At 36.3% G+C, this 22881-nt stretch overlaps 1 protein-coding gene across 2 annotated transcripts in view; it reads right to left on the bottom strand.

Annotated features, from left to right (window-relative positions):
- Positions 1-22881, bottom strand: part of LOC306877656 (zinc finger protein ZFPM2-like) — a 160338-nt gene that overhangs the window by 36915 nt on the left and 100542 nt on the right. For both annotated transcript variants that reach the window (XM_079429554.1, XM_079429555.1), the window contains exon 5: positions 16999-17110. In XM_079429554.1, coding sequence (XP_079285680.1) covers positions 16999-17110 — 112 coding nt within the window. The remainder of the gene's footprint in view (positions 1-16998; positions 17111-22881) is intronic.

Raw genomic sequence — 22881 nt, forward strand, 5'->3', positions numbered from 1 at the left:
TTCTCGGGAGAAACATCTGGATTTTGAAGAAATTTCCATCTGCTCTTCATTAAATCTCATCAATGTCTAGGAAAAATAATCTTATTTGAGTTTTTTTTCCTGAAAGATAATTTCTGATCCAGAGAAATACAGACAGATGTTATATAATCAAACAGCAGTGTATCATTCAGGGATGTTTCTTGTGTTGATTACAAAACATTGTGAATCTCATCTGAAACTCTGGAGGAAACGTGATAGTACTGAAGTCTATTTCTCAGGAAAAAAATCAAAAATCGGAGGAGATTAAGCCTCAGACTTCTGAAGTCGTCTCCATTCGTCCACCATTTAATCTCATCACTGTCTAGGAGAAACTATTGAGATATTAAAGAGATCTCCTTTGTGATTTTTCATTCCTATGGGCACATTGAAGTCTTGGCAGCAAGTTTGACTCTCTCAGTGCTTTTATGAAACATCTGAAGCTCTAGATTTGAGTTATCTTTCATAATTAGGAGGAAGTGCAGCTAAATGGCTTCCTGCGTTAGATAATTGTGGTCCATCCTTCCTAATTTTGCGAAAGCGGGAACAAAAAAATAAATAAATCAGTATTTGTCTGGTTATTAATTCAGCTCACAAATCCTTGATTATTTTCCAATCCTTTCCTCTGATAGGAGCCATCTCTGTTTGCCTGCCTCTCTCTCTCTTTCGATCGGCCGGCCTGCCTTCTCAATCGCCTGTTTTGTTTCCGCCTTTAATGAACAGTTGGATTCTTTTATTTCTCTACAAGTGCTGGATTTGTCTTATCAACCTCGTTCCCTTTGAGGGTTGCCAATTGGTTTTATCCACGGATGTATCATTTCCTAGGCTTCCTCTTTTTTCCCCGCACAAAAAGAAAGAACCACTTCGTCAACAACCCTCTACGGAGAAACAGATTAAGAACCTCAACATCACCTAGCTTCCAGCGCCGCTCCCAACTGGTTTGTGTAAAACTCAATTAAACTGGTCCCTGCTGAATTCCACATTACAGTACATTAAACAGAAATTCTTCAAGCGTGATGACAAAGCTGTGGTACAGGAGTGTTTCCTGCCTCCACCTTTGGGGTTTTGGCCTCACCTCTGCACCGAAAGAGCTCAAAGACAAAGTAGGAAAACAAACTTTGTGCTTTATTTATCTGTGAAGTGGTAAAGGCGGCCAATGGCCTTGATTGCAGTGTAAACAGCTTTAAACGGCTAATGTTCACTAATAGGAGTAGTGCTAGTCCTCTGACGATTAGAAGCAAATATTATCAAATGCTACAACACGTGGGAAATGCTTGTTGTATCTTTAATCAGGAGGGAGCGAACAATAACACTAGCCTATGGATTCTAGTCAAAACATTACTGAGCAAATTAACTGGTGTTTGATATTCAGACTGCTTTGAAATGAAGTTTCTGATAGATAGATCCAATTTTTGCCAAGATAGATTTGCCAAGATCTCAAAGTATTCAAAAAACAGAAATTCCATATGAAATATAATTATCTTAATTGTGTTTGCCGAGAAAACAACAGTATTCTCACATGAGGCTCCTCTCAAAAATGTCCCAAACTGTGTTTAGATTTGCCAAGACACCAAAATCAGAAAAAAATCCCATTCATATCTCAGTTGTTCCTACAGCGAGAACAAATCAATTTTTGATCAACTGCTTCTCAGATTTGTCTCCTAAGGAAAAACCCAGTGTCTTCACTAAGGAAATTTGAGAGAAACATCCAAACATTAAAGTTACATGATATTTTAAGGAAATATAAATGAAAAGTGTCTTTGAGCTATGAATGAGAAAGATCTAATAAATAAAATTTCTCTCATGCATGGCATATAAATAAGACACATTCAGGTCTTTAGTTTGGATCAGTGCATCTCATTCTTATCAGGTTGTGTGTGTGTCCTTTCCTCCCATCTGCCCTGGAATGTTGGAGCTGCTCTGAACCCTCTGTACTGCACCAGTAGGTGTTTTATGACACACACACACACACACACTCATGTACCCACGCTATGAGCAGGGTCGGGTGCTCTCCCCCGGTTGGGCTCCGGCCAAACACCACTCCATGTCTGCTGCGTTTCCTCTCTAGTGCAGCCCAGTATGGGTCAGCGGCTTCAGATGTGCCCTCCCAAATACTGCCTGGGTGAAGGTCAGACTGCAGCCCACAACACACACATACACACAGAACCACAGCATCTCGCAGCAAGTTTACCGTTTATGTTAAACTTAAAGGTGCAATAACTCACTTAGTATTGTGTTGGCCGATATGGAGCTAGTCTTGACCATTACACCGACGCCTATTAGTGATGATGCATAATCCCGCAAAAGTCAAATCAATCAATCAATCAATCAATCAATCAATCAATCAATCAATCAATCAATCAATCAATCAATCAATCAATCATTATTGAACCCAGTATTTGGGTTGCCATTTCAATATGAGGGGACCATTTTTCCTCACTACTGATATGATTGGAGACTGGGGGAAGCGGTAAAAAGTGATGGGGGAGGGGGTTGCAATGGGTTCAGGTGAAAGTTTGAAGGGGTCTGGAGAGGAAAAAGAGATGTGATGTAATTATCCGTCGCTGGCACCGAGGCACAACTCAACTCAGAAGGGATTCGGAGCAGAAAATCGCTAAAATCTGTTTACCAGTGAGCAGAATTCACTTCCTTCACGAGCATTTTGTGAGGATTCTGCCTATCTGAATAATTCATGCAGAAGAGCCATCGGCGAACCGGAGACTTCACAGGTAGAGCAATTCACAGGATAATCTGAGAGACTTCAGCTCAGAACCAGTCCAGCAGTAAAGCACCCAGAGCGCAGCAGACGTCAAACACTCAATTCAATTATTTCCTAGAAAACACTTATTCACAGAATACATTTACAGGACTTTTAGTCAAGATAGTTAAAGCTGTGAAAAATCTCCTCTAGCTCACAGTTGAAGGTGCAAAATCTTTTTTTTTTTGCTAATTAAAAAAAGTTTTACACAAACTGAGTAGTATTTGTGAAAAATATGTTTAAAAAATGGTTTTAATCTACAGTACATGGAACAGGTCACTTCCTCTTAAGCCATTCAACCTTCTAAACAACAACAATAAATTTTAAATAATACATAATAGCTTTCAATTTCTCAAGGTGCATCAAAACATCAATGTATTTTTACACAACTAGGCAAACCAAATGATATAACAAGAACAAACACAATATACACGAAAGACAGGGTGAACAATGTGTATATTAAATTGAATTGTGCTTATTTCCCATATTCACCCTTAGATTACATTTAGTTAATCTATAAAATGCCAATCAATCAACTCTTTTAAATGTAATCTTTAACAAATTTCAAAATGGATATCATTTTTTCTTACTTTACAGCAAAATGTTGTGATGCCAAAACTCACTTGTAACATTTAAAATAACTTGTTTATTAATTTATCTTTTGTAGAGTTTGGATTTTTATTTAAATTACTGTTAAAACGTCTGGGGTGTGTAAGATTTTGACAGTAAACACTTATAATGTTACAACATATTTCATATTCAATAAATGCTGTTCTTTTGAACTTTCTATTCATCAAAGAAAAAAGATGGGTCATGGTTTCCACAAAAGTGTTAAGCAGCACAACTGTTTTCAACATTGATAATAATAAGAAATGAGCAGCAAATTAGCATGTCAGAATAATTTCTGAAGTGAAACTTGAATAAGTCCTCTGTACATTTGTATGTATCACAACGGAGTCATTTATTTATGATTTGAATTCCATTTCTTGTTTTATTTCTTCTGTGCAATCATTACGATTGTATTGGTATTGGCATGCACAGGAAGCATGACGTATTCACAATATAACCCCTCAAACTGAAATATAGCTTTTCTAATTTGGTACAGCAAGCATCGTTATTGTTATGTTTTTTTTACCCCTTCCAATACAACCTCTTACACCTACATTTCACTGCTGGTTATACTCTGTATAATTGTGTATGTGACAAATAAAAATCTTGAATCTTGAATCAAGCTGTATGAAACACACACACACACACACACCGTCAGCATTTGATTACCCTGCGACGAATGTACTTGCACACAGAACATCCTCTTGAAAAAGTCAACACATCGTTGTTCGCTGCTGAGACGATGATCAGTGTTTCTCTCTGCCACCCACTGAAAAAAACCACAGAGGTTCACTTGCCTAATTCTTGACATGAAATATTACCCGCACCACTCCAGAAAGCCTCGCCGTTTGGATGCTGGGACAGATAGCATCCATCCTTTTGCTATAAGAAACAAACAAACAAACAAAAAGCTCTTCGACCTTTCACCCAACACGGGACGTACAACTGATAAGTAAGCGCCAATTTCTTTTCTCTTCTGCGCATTTTTTTTGCCTTTGGCCCAAGTTTCACCTTGCTGAGCCCATGCCCTTTATTAAAGGTAGTAATGGCTGCCGAGTCGCCTCCGGCTTTCTCAGATTTGTCAGTCATGAAAGGGGGAGGAAGGAAGATAAATCTTATTTCGCCAGCTAAGGGCTTCTATCTCAGCAACAGAATGAGAAGCCAGGCCCAAAAACACTTGCTGTGTGCGTTAGGTGGCTCCGGCTTTAAGCCTTGTCCTCTCTGATCAAACCAGGATTTATGGAAGCATCATAACTTCCGACAACATCCAGGAGCTTATTAATTTTATATGTTTCTGTCCATTCCCTGATATTCCCAGCCTTGACAGTCACTCAAGATAAGCCAAAAGCCCCTGACAGGATAGAGTGGATATATATTTTTCTCTTTTCTCCTGCTGAATAGGTTGCAGCTGAAACCTTGAGAGGCATCGGCATGAGTTGATTTGTCGACAGTCTTTTTTTGTCTTCTCTCGCTGCCATTCCTAACGGTCTTTAAATCAACCCGAAGCCCGGCTCTAGTGAAAAGCAGACAACCTCGTGGCGACCAGAACCCAGAAATCACCCTCACTTATAAACACGCACAGAGAGTGGTTAAAAACAAGCAACTGATTGCCATGCTGAGTGGAAAGGAACCACAAAAACAGATGTGCAAATTGTGTCATTTCTACACAAGTGGCATTAAATGGAATTGCAAAAATGATGGCAGCAAAATTCATACTTATAGCAGTTAAAACTGCTGTGGATAATAAAACCACAAATATCACCCGTGTGGTATTTGTTAAAAAAACAAAAAAACAAATACAGAAATATTTCCTGTTGGTTTAGTAATCTAATAATTTTAATTAAAGGTTTGTAAAAAATAAAAATTGCCATATTTTAGTTTTTTGTCTGTCTGAAATAAAATGATTTTATTTACAAATTGACAGCAATTAATTTTATGTACTAAATCCAATGACGTTTATTGTTTCTACCAATAAATATAATTGTAACATTATGTATCAAATCAATCTGAGATTGTAAAAATTTCAAATGAAAAATAAATGTTATAATAAATTTAAAACATTTATTTATTTATTTTATTTTATTTGAAAAACCTTAAACTCTTTTCTTAGAAGTCTTCATACCTAAAATACATGGAATTTCATGGAAAATCATTGAGTTTCAAAACACTCTCAAACTCACCTCTACAGTGGCTTTCAAAATATGTACTTTACTTAAAGGTACAGTACGTAACTTTTTTAAAATGTACAAAATTTGTACAATTAGCGAGTACATCATGAATCCATCTTCCAAAACTGTGTTAATGTCTAATCTTGAATCACTGCTGTACGCCTATAATAAGTGCTTATATTCTGAGGATTTTAGACCTGTCTGGGCGAAATCACATCATATCCATAAACACACAGAAGCAGTTCCGGCTACAATGTTCCTCCTCGAGATTCATGCAGTTTTGTTTGTTAACCGCTAGAATGCCAAAAGTTAGCGTGCCTTTAATTTATGTGACAGGTCATGCAAGTTCATTGTGGGGCTTTTGTTCCGATCCTGTTTCATTGCTTTTCACATCATGACAGCATAAGTTCATTTGCCATAAAGTTTCATGTGCCTCTATAAACGGTAATGACCTCTGCCATGTAAGGATGATGACAACATTAGGCTCTCTTTATGACAATACCCACGGAGACTGGACAGATGGCGCTACCATCACCTCTCTCTCTCTCTCTCTCTGCAGTGCTCAGGAACAGAGCAGAAAGAGGTTGTTAAGCAGAGTAAGTGGTAGTTATGGAGTGGTCAGAAGGCATGTTTATGGGTTGATGAATGCGAGAAGGACAGGCAAACATACTGACACAACATACTCCAGATTTTGACATTAATCATTGTTTTGAGTCAGATCTTTTATTTTTATTTTTTTATTGAATCAATTTTTATTGAATCGGCTCACTAAACCAGTCTAAATGATTCATTCACAAATCCCGTGATTTGTTTTCATAGCATATAATTTATTTTAACTGTGGAGGAGTTCAATTCAGTACCAAAAACACAGTTGAAGTAAATGCAATTAATTTCAATAAATCAGTTCAAACTGTCCAGTGAATCGATACACAACTTTGTTTTGATAAATATGCCTCAATAATCAAAAAATGCCATGTCATTTCATTCATGTACAATATATATGATATATATATGTTAAATATTACTACATATTAGTATAGTTAGTAATATTAGTATAGTTAGTAAAATGGCTTGATTAAATTAAGTGGAAAATAATTAGTTGCTGTTATTTACTTTCTCTAATTGAAAATGATGACACAATTTACGCTATTTTAGAACAAATACAGAAATATCAAGAAGCTAACATCAAAATAGTGAAAAATAGTACATCGCCAATTATTTCAGTATTTCAACTACATCACCAGGTCAACATTTATCCTAAACAATTCAAAATCACTCATAAAGCATTTTTGCATATCTTTGATGATATGATGTGCAATTAAAAAAAACAAAGAACAAAAGTCTCTTCAGTCCCAGAACCTAGGTATTTTGTGGGATGAGTTGGAATTGTGATATCAGACATTTTATAAATCTTAATGGTACTGAAAGTGAATGGTAACCATCTACTTTTATTGATGTTTTTATTTATTTATTTAGATAGGGGTCGTAGGGCTTTAGAATGACTTGAGGGTGAGTGAATGGTAACAGAATTTCATTTTTTGGTGAATTATCCCCTTAACGTCAGAGCAAGTTATGAAGTGTGTACAGTAAATTGTATAGAGTATGTGTGTATGTAACATGCATGTGGCATTAGTGACCTCTCGGAGGAGGTATAGATGCAGGCTGACAGTTATTATATGCTGCATAAAGAGTGCAGCCCTGCAGCCGAGGAGACAACATGACTGGACCGCCATCTATCCTCACTCAGTGGGCGGCTGGTGACCTGCCTGATGCTTTCAGATCCATTTACTCTCTCTCTCTTGCCATCTTCTCCAAAACCTGAACTCCAGAAGACATTAACTGAGATGCATTTCACTATTCGTCCTCAAATCACTCTTTCTTCAGATGTAAACCATTTTTATCAAACAAGGCGTTTGACAATGAAATCTATTAGTTTTCATGAACCAATCAAGTCCCGCCCTACAATTTTTACTGGTTCAATATCCGATTCCACTTGGAAATGTCAGATTAACTGAATATAATAGTTTGTGAATGTTTCATATTGATTTTATTATTATAATTGTTACTATAAGACCAAAGTTTTCTTTCTTCGAGAATAAAATGGCTGATTTTTAAAAATGAGATGGTCAATTTGTTCTATTGGTTTCTGAGACTTCGGAGGGTTTAAGAGCTTATAAAGGCAAAAAGAATATATAGGCTTTTTCAGGAGAGTAATTTTCCATTCAAGTATTCTATACACTCACAGATATGTCAACGACTCTTTTTCAAGTGCTCTTTGTTGATTATGTTGTAAGAACATATGATGATATTCATAATCACATTAGCTTTCGCTTCTTAATCGTTTGGTGATGTGCGCTCCATTCTGCCCGTGTTTAAAGAGACTCGAGCCCAAACTTAAAATCAACACACAGGAAAGCCTCTAAATCCACTTATGCTGATGTCCAAAGGCGCAAGAGATAGATAATCACAATAATGTGCTTAAACATGGTGAAAAATGTCTGCAGATGGAAAAAAATAGCCACGGCGTGGGTGGATTTTTCCGATTTAGGAACGGGAAATGAGCATCCCCGGTACATATAGATCGAGTGTGAAGAATCACAGCACACAAAACAAGAATCGTCACCCCACTGTACACAAAGAAGAAATAAACATGAAAATATAGCCGCTCTTCCTACTGTAGACATCTATTTTACTGAGCTTTGTGGCCCCATCTTCTCACACGCACTGAATATCAAGGAAAAATGTGTCCTGAGAAATCACAGGTTCTGGAAACAGCAAAACAAGAGCCAGGAGAGCGGCCCGCGCTTTTGTAGCCAATCAGAAATCTAGCAAATCACAGACAAATCACAGGGTGTGTGGTTGAATGTATGGGGGTCATACCCCCCCAAAGAAAATAAGAATATACATACATGTATATTATATTAACAAAATTTATTTCGGTTGTGTCTATATCTTTCATGACATCTCAGCACATTTTTCCACAAAACCTGATTAATGCAATGCATATGGATGTTTATGTTTTTATTATTTAAGTTATTTTTTCTAATTATTTTACTTACTACAGCAAATAATGTAATACAAAGATTTCTAATTATTTTTTTTTACAAAAAATAGCCCACTACCAAATGTTTTACAATTTCAATTATGCATATAACTACACACACACACACACACACACACACACACACTCATATAATTTAAACATAAAAAAATACAATGAGATAAATAATGTCAAAATTAAAAAATGTATTAATATAAAAAAATAATATTTGTTTCATATACATATAATATTATATTAATTTATATTTTATTAAATATTATATTTATTTTTCAAATTATACTTATTAATATTTATTATGTCATTGTTTAAGATTTTTATTTTATATTATTTATTTATATTTTTTGGGTGAAATATGACCAGGACATGAATTACAGCATGTTTAAAGTCTATATTATTTCAGTAGAAGAGCTCAGCTTTGCCATAATCTGCTGATGTATTGTGGGATACAGGAAGTGAAGCGTTTACTGTGTCTGTGTGCCTCTGCATTGAAGGCTCAGCTCCAGACAGTGTGTTAAAGCTCAGCTCTCACAGTGACACTGAGATCTGTCTGCCCTCTGGAAATCGATGCACAGGCATTTCTCAACATCGATTATACAATTATGCAGGTTAAATAATCAAGCCCACACACACTCTTATAAGAGAGGACGAGTGTGTGCACTCTTGACACACACACACACACACACACACACTCTAGGTGCAGGTACTTCATGAACTGATTAGAAATGCCACGGGGGAGTTGAACATCACTCTTAGCAGCTCCAGAGCTACACAATTGAATCATAATTAATAGTAGCAGCAGGAGGTTGTGATCCACACACACACACACACACACACACACACACACACACACACACACTGATACTAAAGCTGTATATACTGACAAATTATGCAGAGAGAAACACAGCAATGTCACTAAAACCTTCTGCTTAAAGAATCAGTAATACATATTTGAACATACACCATGGTATTATGGTAATGTATTTTCCCCACAATTTAGCATTTTATTACCATATTTTCTGAATATGCACAATGGCAATGTCATACATTGTTTCAACAGGAACCATGGTACTTCCATTTTCTTTCTTTATTTTGAATATGCACAATGGTTATACTATGTTTTTTGGATGTGTACCATAGTATTACCTTGTTTTTTGAATATGCACCCACCATAGTAATTTCGTGTTTTGAACAGGCACCATAATAATACCACATGTCATTTTTAATGATCCTAGTTTTGTTTTTTAATATGTATTATAATACCATATTTAATTTGAAAATGCACCATGGTTAAACTATGTTTGTTGAAATGTGCAATAGCAATATAATGTTTTTTGGACATTTACCATCCTTACAAAAAAATTAAAGCATTGATGGTAATTCTATGGTACTCTAAAATACACCATGGTACTGAAATTCATGTACCATGCTTTTTAAATTTACCATGGTATTATGTTTTGTTTTTAGCCTGTACCATAATAATACTGTTTTTTGTTTTGAACATGCACCACTGTAATGCCATATTAGTTCCATGCTTTCTGAATATTTATAGTTACAGTACCATGAAAATACTATGTTTTTTTATTTTATTTGCACAATAGTAATAATATATATTTTTAAATATAGTTGTTTTGTTTTTATTAGTTTTAGTTTTTTGAATATGGGCCATGGTAATGCCACATTTTTTTGACATGTATCATAGCAATATCATGTTTTTTGGACATTTACTATCTTTACAAATCACAGCATCAGTGGTAATACTATGGTACTTTGAAGTACGGTTGAAGTACGGTTAAATTCAACTGAACACGGTAAAAGACTAGATGAGGTTATTTTAACTCAGTCCTCACATTACTAGTCATAAAATGTTAAAGTTCATCAAATATAATGTGGCAATGTTCAACACGATTCCTTTTGTTAGCCTCTGGTCTCAGTTCAATGACACAGTCTTGTTTTAGTACACTTTATGTCCAGTAAATGTGTGTGTGTTTATGTGTGTGTGTGTGTGTGTGCTCTCAACTTAAAATTATGCAACTCTCCCATCTTTCTCTCTCTCTCTCTCTCTCTGACCGTCTGTTCTTGCAGCCCGTCTCACTGCAATCAATTATTGTTATGGTAGAATCATTAATAATTTCCTAATGAAAATGATTCTGTTGATCTCTGTTGTATTTTAATTAAACATAATTACGCTGGCGCTCAGAGCTTTGGTGGGGACCCCTTCAGGGTACAACCAAGTTTTAACACCCTGATAATGAAATTTTACATTGTGTGCAGTTGTTTGGTTATTATGCGTCGCCGTATTTTCCGCTGTTCAAAGATAAGAGATAATAACCCTGGCACCTCCGTGTGCTTTGCCTCCGTGCCTTTCAAAGGGGAAGATGAAATGAAAACAATTTAATGGCCTTAACAGTTTAAAACACAACAGCGTTTGTCTTTTGTGTTGTTCCAAACTCAGATGGCATGTGTCCGTCTTCTAGCGCTTTATTGCCAGCGTGAAACCCCTCACCCAGCACTGCGCTTTCACAAAGATGTGCACGCAAATGGAGATAAATATACGTTTGAAGGTTCGGTTTGTACAGTGATGAAACACTTCGGTGCCTATTAGGGTTGGGAATCGAGAATGGGTTTGTATTCAGAACCAGTTCCAAATAAATATGGCAACCAAATCATTTGCATGACATTTGGTTGTGATAGCGCTTCTTAGCGTTTTCTGCATTGATATTGAATCTACAGCACCACTGCAAAATAAATCATATTTAACTGTGAGATTCAACCGAATGTAGGAGGCCAAACTTGGCGCCAATAATTAATAAAAAAAACCCAAAAGACTCATTATATGCAATGTAAAACACACAGCAGTCTGATGTAGGCTGAAATAGATGAGAAATGACTCGTATGAGCTGGTCTTTTTTTTATGAGCCAGTCAAAAAGACTCACCGATTAGTTCCAAAAGCAGTTTAATGACTTTTGTTTAGTATTTTTGTTTAAGGCAAGACACCACAAGTGAATAGGGTGAAAAATGAAAACTAATACATATCACGATACTTCCATAGTTGATTAATGATTCACAGTATATTAAGACAACCGTTTTCTATTACACATTTCCTGAAATGTTGTTTAAATATGCAAATTGGGCATTATCTAATTAAATATGTATACATTTGCATAAACTTCCAGAACAGAAATCTAAACAAAATAAAGTCAGGTTAAAAATTTCGATTGCATATTGTGGACATATTTGAGATTTCTGACTGAGTGCAGGAGATATATGAAGATATATTATAATTGGATGTTATAGAAACAAAATAGCTGGGGGAAAAAAAATAAAAAATTGACCGGTGCATGGAAAAATAAACAAAACAACTATGGTTTTGCATATAGTGTATTAACCTAATATATAATTAGGACTAATTATTTGGAGGGGGGGTCCTTCTTCAGTGTACTAAAAGAATAATTTGAATCATTAAAGAATCAATGGAATCACAGAAGAATGCAAAATTTACTTTACATGTTGTTTGAACATAAATGTGTGTTGGAAATGTCTGTACACATCCATCCTATAATGATACAAATCCACCCAGTGTTTTTTTTTTTAAATCCCTATTTTGAAATCCCCTTTCTCAAATCAGGTCGTTCTGAGATTCCTTTTTGAATGACGTAGTTCTGTACAGGCCACTCCTACGATAGTTGATTGACAAGGCCATCTCCCCTTAGAGCTGTCCGCCATTGTGTGGACTCCGGTGCAGGGGAAAACAAGAATGTCTCTGATTAAGAGATTGAGGTGTTTTGTTGTTGGATGTAATAATGAACATAGCAGTCGTCATTTACTCCCGACATCTGCGCCGCTGAAGATGCAGAGGATTAACGTTACTTTTGTTTTGAAGGGAATGCGCCAGTCCATGATCTACCTAAATGTGTCTATGTTCACGCGAATCATTCGTGATCCAACCTCACCTACAGAAGTAGTGAGTATAAGGGTTTTTTATGAATCTTTGCAAATTCGCCTTTCCTGATAATGTGCTAGTTAGCCAGTTTAGCGGCTCAAGTAAACAGTACTGCTCATCACCTTACGGAAGAGAGGGGCGGGGTCAGCATTAGCATTTAAAGCAATACGGACTAGAATGGCTTGCTAAAAACAGAGCTGATTTTGAAATGGTAAAAAATTTGTTTTTTTACATTACCATTGATAAATTTGAACCAAAGTATGTTATAGACTAGTCATTAAAACCCTAAAGAATCATATCAACTTGTGGAAAATGGGCATCCGATGACCTCTATAAATGCAATCAGAAACCAGAATCACTCAGTTCTTTATGATTCACATCCTTAATGCCTATATACACAGATAGAAGATGAGAGACAGAAGATTATGAAAAGAAGAGGCAGGAGGTCAAGACAGCGATGGAGGTCAAGGTAACATGTCTCTGCTTTGACTCTGTCACAGCAAACGCACAATAAAGATGTTTGGAGGAGAATCAGATGGAGAGGAATTACAGAATATGAGCTGCACAAAGACACAGTGAATTAGTCCAGTCCTGCCATCTATGAGCTTATGTAAAACGTTCTCGTTACACTGGTCAATTTCCACACGCACAATGGCCAAATTTCCCCCTCGATTCCTCTGACACGCTCTATCTGACTGTTCCTGCTTCTAAGAGGCTTAGAGGAAAAATTTAGGTGACCTTTAAATAATCAGACACACTAGAGCAGAATATCTGCTGTCCAAACGCACAAGAGCTCAAATGTCTGCTGCCCAAATTTCAAAAGAATACATTTGATTTTGAGTGTCATTTCAGTGTCTGACAGGCACATTAACGTCTCAGAAAAACAACACAAATGGGTTACATAAATAATAAATTGGCTTTAAGACAAAATATGTGTCAGATTTGTGACAATTCAAAGCTGCCTCAGTCAATTTAGTCACGAAAATCCAGACTTGGCCAAGAACATCTGACTGACACGCAAATCAGCCAATCACAGTTCACTTTGTTTTTTCATGCTGTTTAGGGGCGGGCTTATCTAAAATAGATGATTCAACAATAATACATTGAAGAAGAAAAACTCTTTCAGCAGAAATGTTTATAGACCTTGTAATGTTCATTCAAAAGTACGCAGTCGAAAAAAAGTCCATTAAAAAAAAAAAGAAAAACATTTCTTACACAGGGCAGTCCGTAGCATCTATATTCAGAAACGACAATAAACATTTAATTTGAGACAAAACCAAGAAATACAGAGGAAAAAAAGGAAGACAAGGCTAAAAAGATGGAAGATAATAAGACAAGTGTTTGTTTACAGGTTTGCTGTTCCTAGTTTTCCTGATTATTCTTGCTGCGCTATTTTCAGTAAGTCCTCTATTGGTCGCTCAGAGCGGCCCGCAGGGAATCACACACACCCAACAGGTCTGAATATACAGTAAGTGATTAAACTGTACAGGATTGTGGGATGCATTTATTACTGGAGCAAACACACAATTCCCATCTTCACCATGTGTGTCTGTTCATAGAAAGTGTTTTAGTGCAGTGAGGGTGATGTTGTGTACAGGGACTGGACTGTGAATGTTCAAGGCCTCGAGAGAACGCTGATGCAACTATTCGCAATAAAATGTCAATAAATCTCTGCTGTATCCTAAACAAGTATGTCAGCCAACAGAATAATGTGCATTATTTTCTTCCTCAGAGTCTCGTTATTATTTATTGTTTAAATGTATATATTTATTTCGCTAATTTTTTGGCAAACACTTACAAAAAGTGCATATAATGAATAAATGAATGAATGAATGTTATGGCCAAATATGACAAATAATAAACGGCTGAAGTTAAAATTCTTAAATAAATTAATCTTAAATGTTATAGTGAATTTAGGCATAATTAGAATTAGAATTCTAATGTTAATAAAAAAAAAAATGAAAAAACAGAAACTGATTATTTATTTAGAAATTTGCTAAATATTACATTTAACAATTTTATTAAATTATTTGTTTAAAATATGATTAAAATATTTAAATATTAACTTTAAGCGAGCATTAGAAGATGGCAAAAGTAATATAAATGTAATAACAGAAGAAAATGAGCGTGCATTTACATTTAAATATCCAATCAGACCAGTAAGCATCCAAAACCGTACCCATCCATTTGATAAAATACAGTCCAGCAAAGATGAATCGGTGACCTCGCAGTGGAGTCGTTCCCTTTCGCTAATAAATACGAAGGCAGAGAAGAAATTATAGAGATTTAACAAAACACTCCAGAAATCCTGTTATTAGCCTTTTTGTTTCCCATATTCAGTCTCCTGGCAAAAAGATTAGACGATGTTAAAAGAACTGCGTAATCTTCTTTAACAGCTTATCAAAACTTTAATGATTTGCTGATAAAGTGCACAAATGAAGGCGCTGGTAAAGAGGATCAGCCCCACAGTGCAGTGCAGTGATTAGAAGATGAGAGCAGGGAAACGAAAAATCCCACGTCTGCCTCGTGTTCACTTTGAGGGGGAAGAAAGTCTGTTTCAGCGCAGGGAGAGTCATAATCATCTGAAAAACATTCGGCTAAATGAGAGCTCTCGCTCTGGAATCCTTGTATTTTGCTTATTTACTTGTTTATATGTGCAACTCAATGCAATATAGCCATCAAAGCATGCGTTCATAAAAAACAACACTTTAAATTGTCATCCAAAAATGTATGATGGAAACCACAGTTTCTGCTAAAACACAAAAAAAGCGACTGCTTACTAGGCTAATGACCGAAATTAGCCAAATTACATTGCTAACACCTTAGCTAATACCTTGTTAAGAAGAGTTGTTGAGAGACTTACTGGACAAGAAAAAAATCTGTTGACTGATGGAATCGAGCCAAAATAGTGACCACAAACAACACTCAACTACCCGGCAACCACCAAACTACAACCCTAGCAACCATGCAGCAATGCTCATGCAAAAACTCTCAGGCAATATACATATTTCTACAGTAAAAATGTGTTCATATGCTATTAGCTACTATCACATTATCAAAACATGAACATTGTAATGACAATTTTATAGTCAATTGTAATCTACATTTTTACAAAACTCCAAAAACATACCTATACATACAATTCACTGCAGTTTCCAGCTGAAATGAACACTAATGGCAGTAAAAGTGGTGGGTGATGGCGCAGTGGATAAGACACATGCCTTTGGTGTGAGAGACCCGGGTTCGAATCCACTGTGAGACACCAATGTGTCCCTGAGCAAGACACTTAACCCCCTAGTTGCTCCAGAGGCGTGCGACCTCTGACATATATAGCAATTGTAAGTCGCTTTGGATAAAAGCGTCAGCTAAATGAATAAATGTAAATGTAAATGTAAAACACCGACAACTTTTATTCCTGTTGACACAAATAACGATTACAGGGCAGATGATCTATTAATAAAGACTCATTTTTTAGCAGTTTCTTGCATAAAATTTTATGTCCTCAAAATAGTTTTACATTAATTAACACAGTGCATTATTTGTAATACATTTTGATGTTTGCATTACAAAACCAGCTACATATGCATTGTTTTTCCGACATAGTAAACTTGCTCGGTAGCCCATCCGGTACAACATAGCACTTATGATGGGGAGCTTTTGGTAACACTGTTGGTTAGGTTTAGGCTGGGATTTAGTACAGGTGGTTCTTTAAATTATTTTCAAACATGAAATTATTCTAAATCAACATTTCATACAACAACCAAAGTAATAAAAACACCTGTTATGAATAAAACTGAACACTTTTTTTTAGTGCCACTCACTGGATATTTCACTTTGAAATTGATGCGAAACGTGCAAGAAGCAATGTAATATCATTTTGCAGATATGTCGCCACAGGCACGTATTCCAATGAGCCTGTCTTGGAATTTATTAAGATTTTACAGTAATAATAACTGTTGAAATTATAGTATTCTGGTGAAATACTAAGAGTTGTAAGGTTTTAGCTGTGTATTCTCACTAATACTGTGTGAAGTTTAGACAGTATGGATGGGTTATTAGATCTTAATGTTGCGTTTGAAGTCCAGATGATTTGCTACATGTGCGCAGCTTCATGCTTGAAGAAACACGCGTGAATCACTGACGCCTTTGGGTCACCCGCTGTTGAAATCCATTTGGAAACACGGAAAATAATGTCAACAAAGCAAATGTCAGCGAATGACATTTGTCATAGCAAAACCACAGTGACCTGTGACCCCACGACCTTACATTACAAATCACACCGCTAATAGATGTAAGAGACATGGGAACCGAAGCCACACCAAACATCTCTGAGCATTAGCCGTACACACACACACGGGTCAAAAGGAAAGAAAGAAAAGAGATGCAGATAGCGGAAGAGTGCGGTGCTGGTGTGTTTGGTACGGGGCAGATAAAGCGTCCTCTTACCTTTGCTGTATACCACACAGTTGTTCTTGTTGTCGTCTGTTCCTTGCCAAGTCACATCCAGCAGCCACCTGGGGCCTGCGTTCAGCACCAGCGGGATGTGCGGCTTCATCTTCTGCAGCAGTGGAGATAACACACACACACACACACAAACAATTAGTTTATTTGGGGACAATTTAGCAACAAGCTCATAAGCACAAGGAACTTTATGATTTTCAACAGGGCTCAACAATAAAGATTATATGTTTAATTCAGTTTTTTTCTTACACTTCCAACACAGGGAGTATTGGTTTTGGGTCAGTTAATGACCCTTGGTTTCTCACTAAACATTTTATAACTTGTACCTCAGTTTTTTTATGCAATGCACTGTGATGTATTCTACAATGTTGTTGTAAATTCTCATTTATCACCAAGATCAGATATTTCTGTTATTTATTGATTATTATTTTGTTTTGTTAAATGTCAAAATTAGTGATTGTCTTGAAAGCATCAGTAAGAATTTGTTTAGCTGTATTATTTCCAGCTAGTTGCATACTTTTGTGTAAAGTAAATTAAAAAAAATGCACACGCATGCACGCACGCACGCACACACAATAAAAATAAAAAACCTTACAATTTGAGGATGAAAAAATAAAAACTGATAATTCTTTGATGGTGGGGAACTATAGATTTTATAAATATATTCTAGAGACATATTTTCTTATGTGCAAATATTCAGTCAATTTTTCAAATTGTACATTTCAAAAAAAGTGAATAAAGAGATCAGAGTATTGGCTACTGAAAATTTTCATTTGAAAGACATGAATAAATTACATGTTAAAATGTCTTAAAATGGAAAATATTTATTTTAAATTGTAATAATATTACTGTTACTGTTTTCACTGTATTCTAGTTCAAAAACATGCAGCCTTGAGAGTATAAGACACTTCTTTCAAATCATTAAAAAAAGCTTACAGACCCTAAACTGTTGATTTAAGTCACCATGATTTGTAATAATGACATTTAATACATCATAGAAATCCAAATATTTTACTGAACATTTTTGCAAAGTGTAAAAAAAAAAAAAAGTAGTGACAAGATGGCACTGGCCATCCTTATTGTTAAGATTGATTTAACATCCTTTCCTCTATAAAAGGGAATGAACATAAAACTGAACCGTTTTAGGATAGACCAAAGAATAAGACAACCAGTCTGTCCTGTGGATGAGAAGAGGAGAATTCAATTTATATATATGCACACATGATGAGAAGTGACACTGAAGCTCAGGCAGTTTCTAGAGTTTAATGGTGTGTTCAGTATCAATAACCTCTCCACCAGCCCAGGGTCCTCTCATTTAACTCTGGAGAGTGTGGAATTATCAACCCAAATTTTTCCCAGCGATCCAGTTTCTGATCTCTCCGATTACGACCTGATCTCAGGTGCCTGGGAATAGCAAAAAGAATGCGGATGGCTTTCGGCGAGGAGAAGGCAAGCGTTCAGGACTGAACTTTGGCCACATTGTGCCTCCCTATCGCCAGCATCTCACTATTTCCTGCGACGGGCCCAGAAGAATTTAAAGAATCAGTATCCATTTCAAAGGCAGATTGAGGTTACGTTTTATAATGCTCTGGCAAATTATTCCGAATGTGTAACGTCATTTTTCTTTTCTGGCCAGGGTCGAAACGCGCCGCTTTAAGTTCTATCTATAAGGTGAAAGCGTTAAGATAGAGAAAAGCTACTAAAATGCACCATTTTTGTGGAGAAAGGACCCCGGCTGTTCTCTATGCCAGTTTTTTTTCTATTTCATTTTTCAAATGGCTTTTTTTAAAGGCCAATGAAAGCCTAGAGAACATCATCTCCTCACTCCGAGGCAGGATTGGTAGAGATCTTGGACAGCTGTTACAGTAGCCCATTACTGGCAGGCAAAATGTCTGTCTTTCTGGGCCATTAGACGTGACGCCCCAAGCACACCTTCATTAGAGTGCAGCAGAAATAGTTTAGCTAAGTGAAAATGGGCTGGAGTCACTCTCAGGCGCCTCACGTGACATCATTTCCTTTCCCGAGTCCACATCCCCAGCAAGTGCTGAGCTATTGCGATTTTCTCCCGCAAAGTATCCATTCGTGACAGATAAAATGTCAGAAACACACTGTCAAACTATGTCAGAAGGAAGTGTTGCTCAGTGGTTGCTCTTTCAAAGCTCATTTAAGCATCAACTTTGTTACAGATTTAAATTATTTAGGAGAAATAAACAAACAGCATATATATATATATCTCATATTTGCTAAAAATAAAGGTTCCATGAAGAACCTTTAATGTTCCATTGCACAAAAGGTTCTTTATAGTGGGAAAAAGGGTTAAAATGGTCTTCACACTATAAAAAAGGGAAATTCAAGAACCTTGCACTCATGGTTCTTCCATGGCATTGCTGGGAAACCTCCCTTTCGAGTCCGAAATTTTCATCTGAAATTTTTGCATGTTAAAAAATAAATACGACCTCACGTTGTGTCAATCACGTTTACACACTGCCTCCGAAACGTTCGTCTGCGATTTTCTAAGTTTTCGCATCCGTAGTAAGCATTTTGATCAGAAAGAATAACAAATATGAAAGAAAACGAAAAAACGCATACAAAAATTTTGGACTCAGTGTGCAAAGACCTTTACTCTGAACCCTTCAAAATAAAATGTCTTTATTGGCGTTGATGGTTCCATGAAGAACATCCATGGAACCTTTCCATTGCATAAAAAGTTCTTACAGCGGAAAAAGGTTCTTTAGATTATTAAAATGTTCTTCACGCTAAGAAAAAAAAAAAAGTTATTTTAAGAACTTTTCACTGAAAGGTTCTATATGGAACCCACAATGGTTCTTCTGTCATCCCTGTAAAAAACCCCTTCTGGAAACTATATTTTAAATAGTAGTATCTCAGAATTTGAAACAGAGGTGAGAAACTCACAAAATGGTTACTTGTGAGATCACAAACATCATTTTCTCAGCAGACGCAGAAATCTTGAGAAAAGTCTTCATTTGCTCTCCATTTAATTTAAGAGAAACAAAATGACATATGAAAGATTTTTGTGATTTTTATCCATTTGCTGTCCATCTAATTTTGGGGAAACAATTGAGATGATTTCAAGATTCTTTCAGTAAAGCCTTGTCGTAAAGGGTATTTTGACCCTCACCTGGCAGTCTCACCCACCTGGATGTCTACGTGGGCGTCTTTCCCCATGCTGGCAGCGAGACAGAGAACCCTCGGACATTTAACACTGCTCCTGTTTCATATCTCAAATTAGCCATACAATAACACCTTATATCCAGGCTGACCTGAGAATTTTACAGGCCTGTCAAAGAGCACCGGAGACCGTCTGATTGTTGCCACGACAACTATCTAAAATGAGAATCGGATTAACCCTTTCTCTGATCCCCACCGTCTGGAGTCATCTCTTATTCAGAAGCAAAGGTCTGCCCTGTCTCTCTCTCTCTCTCTTTCTTTTAAGGCCCAGAAGCTCTCCAACCAAAACAACTAATGATGCAATTCATGAAAAAATGGGCACATATGTGAATTGTTATATGTAGATGAGTATCATGTAATGCAAATCCTGCTATTCATCAATATTATATTCTGTATGCAGTTGTCAAATGTTTCAAAAGGTGTTTCAAAATATTACATTGACCTGCATGTTTAATTCAGTGTGGCTCTGTTATGATTATTTTGTATTTTAATGCAATTTTACATAAAAAATACATTTGAGTATTATAGAAATATACATACACTACTGATCAGAAGTTGAATAATTACAGTTTTTGTTATCGTTTTTAAAAGAAGTCTCTTATGCTCATCAAGGCTACATTTATTCGATCAAAAATACAGTAAAAACAGACATATTTTGAAATATTATTACAATTTCTATTTTAATAGAATTTATAATGTAATTTATTCCTGTGACGCAAAGCTGAATTTTCAGCATCATTATTCCAGTTTTCAGTTTCACATGATCCTTCAGAAATCATTCTAATATGCTGATTTGGTGTGTAATTATTACCAGTTAATAAAAAAAACCTTTAGTGAAACATTCGCAACAATTCCAAACTTTGCACAGTATACATACTGTATACTATACTATTCTGAGTTGATCTCTCAGAGACCCTTGCATCTATTGAAACTGACCATTTCTTTAAAAAAATATATAGTGTAATCTGTGATTTTAGCGCTAGAATGATTTTAAGACATTCAAATATCAAAAGACAGACTGCAAATCTTCTGCAATATGTTTGACTGAAAAATCCTCAAGGTTAATAGCATCAAGCAAAAAAACAACAAAACTGATCAAAAACAGATTGCAAATGAACACACATACCACAATGAACAAGTAGATAATGTTTTGCATTCTCTCGTCGATGTACAAGTGAAGCGAAAGCGTCTCTCATTTGCAGACAGATGCTGAGGTGACGCTTGATTTAAGACCTTCACCGGAGGCGCTGTGTGTAAGTAACAGATCTCTAGTCTCACTCCACTGCTTCGCCATCTCTCTCTCTCCTCCATGTGTAAGAGATACAGTGACCAAAACAGTGTAGTCAGCGAGCGAGTGATTACAAACTGATGCTCCAAATTCGCTATAAAATGAAAATCAATATTTCCACAAGTTGCTGCAACATAAAAGATAACCTTCATTGATTTTTCCCGACTTAGGCCTGTGTGATAAAATCTAATATAAATTTTCAGCTGGTCGGATTTGGATCAGAGCAGGGAAGCAGGGGCTGCCGATAAGTTCCACGCTAACATCCCTCAGAGTTGGCTTTTTTCCCTCCCTTCCCTTTTTCTCTCCTCTACCTCTTTCCGAGCTGCGGCTGTACTATTTATAATTGGCCCGGTACGAGCAAAAGCTTCTATCGGGAATCAGCTCTAATTTTTATTACGGAGCAGCTAAAGCCTGTTCCAGATAATTTGGAAATTTCAGGGGGAATTGTGATGGAGCTGATGGCAGTGGCGCGGAGGCCCGCAGAAAGGAGCTAACCTGTAATAGCCTGTGTGGCGGCAGCTGATTAAATGTTGCCATAGATGAAAGACCCGCCATCGCCGCAGTAAATTAACCAATCACACAAATCCCAAGTCGCCGCTAATCCGGCCTTGATACCCTGATCCTCTGATCAGCTGAAGGAGGTGAAGGGAAGAAAGTGGCTGATGACACTGTGAGCCACCCTGACTCCAGGTCTGCGTGTAAACAACAGGCTAATGATAGCGGTGCTGCTGACCGAACGCTGCCACGCTTCCCAGCGCGGCTCACGGGGCCACCGGAAATCCAAGTGTCCACGCTACGCACCCTTCATTTCTGACACCAAACTGCATGGGAAGAGATTAAAAGCTGGTTATACCTTTTGATTTGAGGCCTTTTAATTTAATTCAGCATGAGAAATATGGTTAGGTATGGATTTGTCGCATCTACATCCTCATGATAAACACTCCACTCTATTTTAATCAATGAAGAATATATGCATTTATAAAATTTTACGTAATAAGTTGTTTTTTTGTAGTACATTTAGAGTATATGTTTTAGACCAACTTGAAATTTCTGGATTTTGAGATTTCTTAATGCAACCAGTGAAATATTCAATTTGGAACAACAGAAATGTTGGAAAATTAAATGTCTCGCAATGTATTTGTAATGTAAATGTATGTAAAATAAAAATTGTAAATATAAATAATAAGTATTCTAGTAAAAAGTATACTATAAAAAAAATTAAGAAGTAACATAAAAAGGCAGTAAAAAACTACAATAACAAGCAATGCCACATGACAATGTTTATAAAAATTAATTTACACAATTTTAAGCCAAACAAAATGGCTTTGTTTGTTAGATTTACGTCTTTGAATATCTGCATTTTAATATATTTTCAAATATTAAAATGCAGA

This window comes from Barbus barbus, assembly GCF_936440315.1.
Source record: "Barbus barbus genome assembly, chromosome: 12".
Lineage (NCBI taxonomy): Eukaryota > Metazoa > Chordata > Actinopteri > Cypriniformes > Cyprinidae > Barbus > Barbus barbus.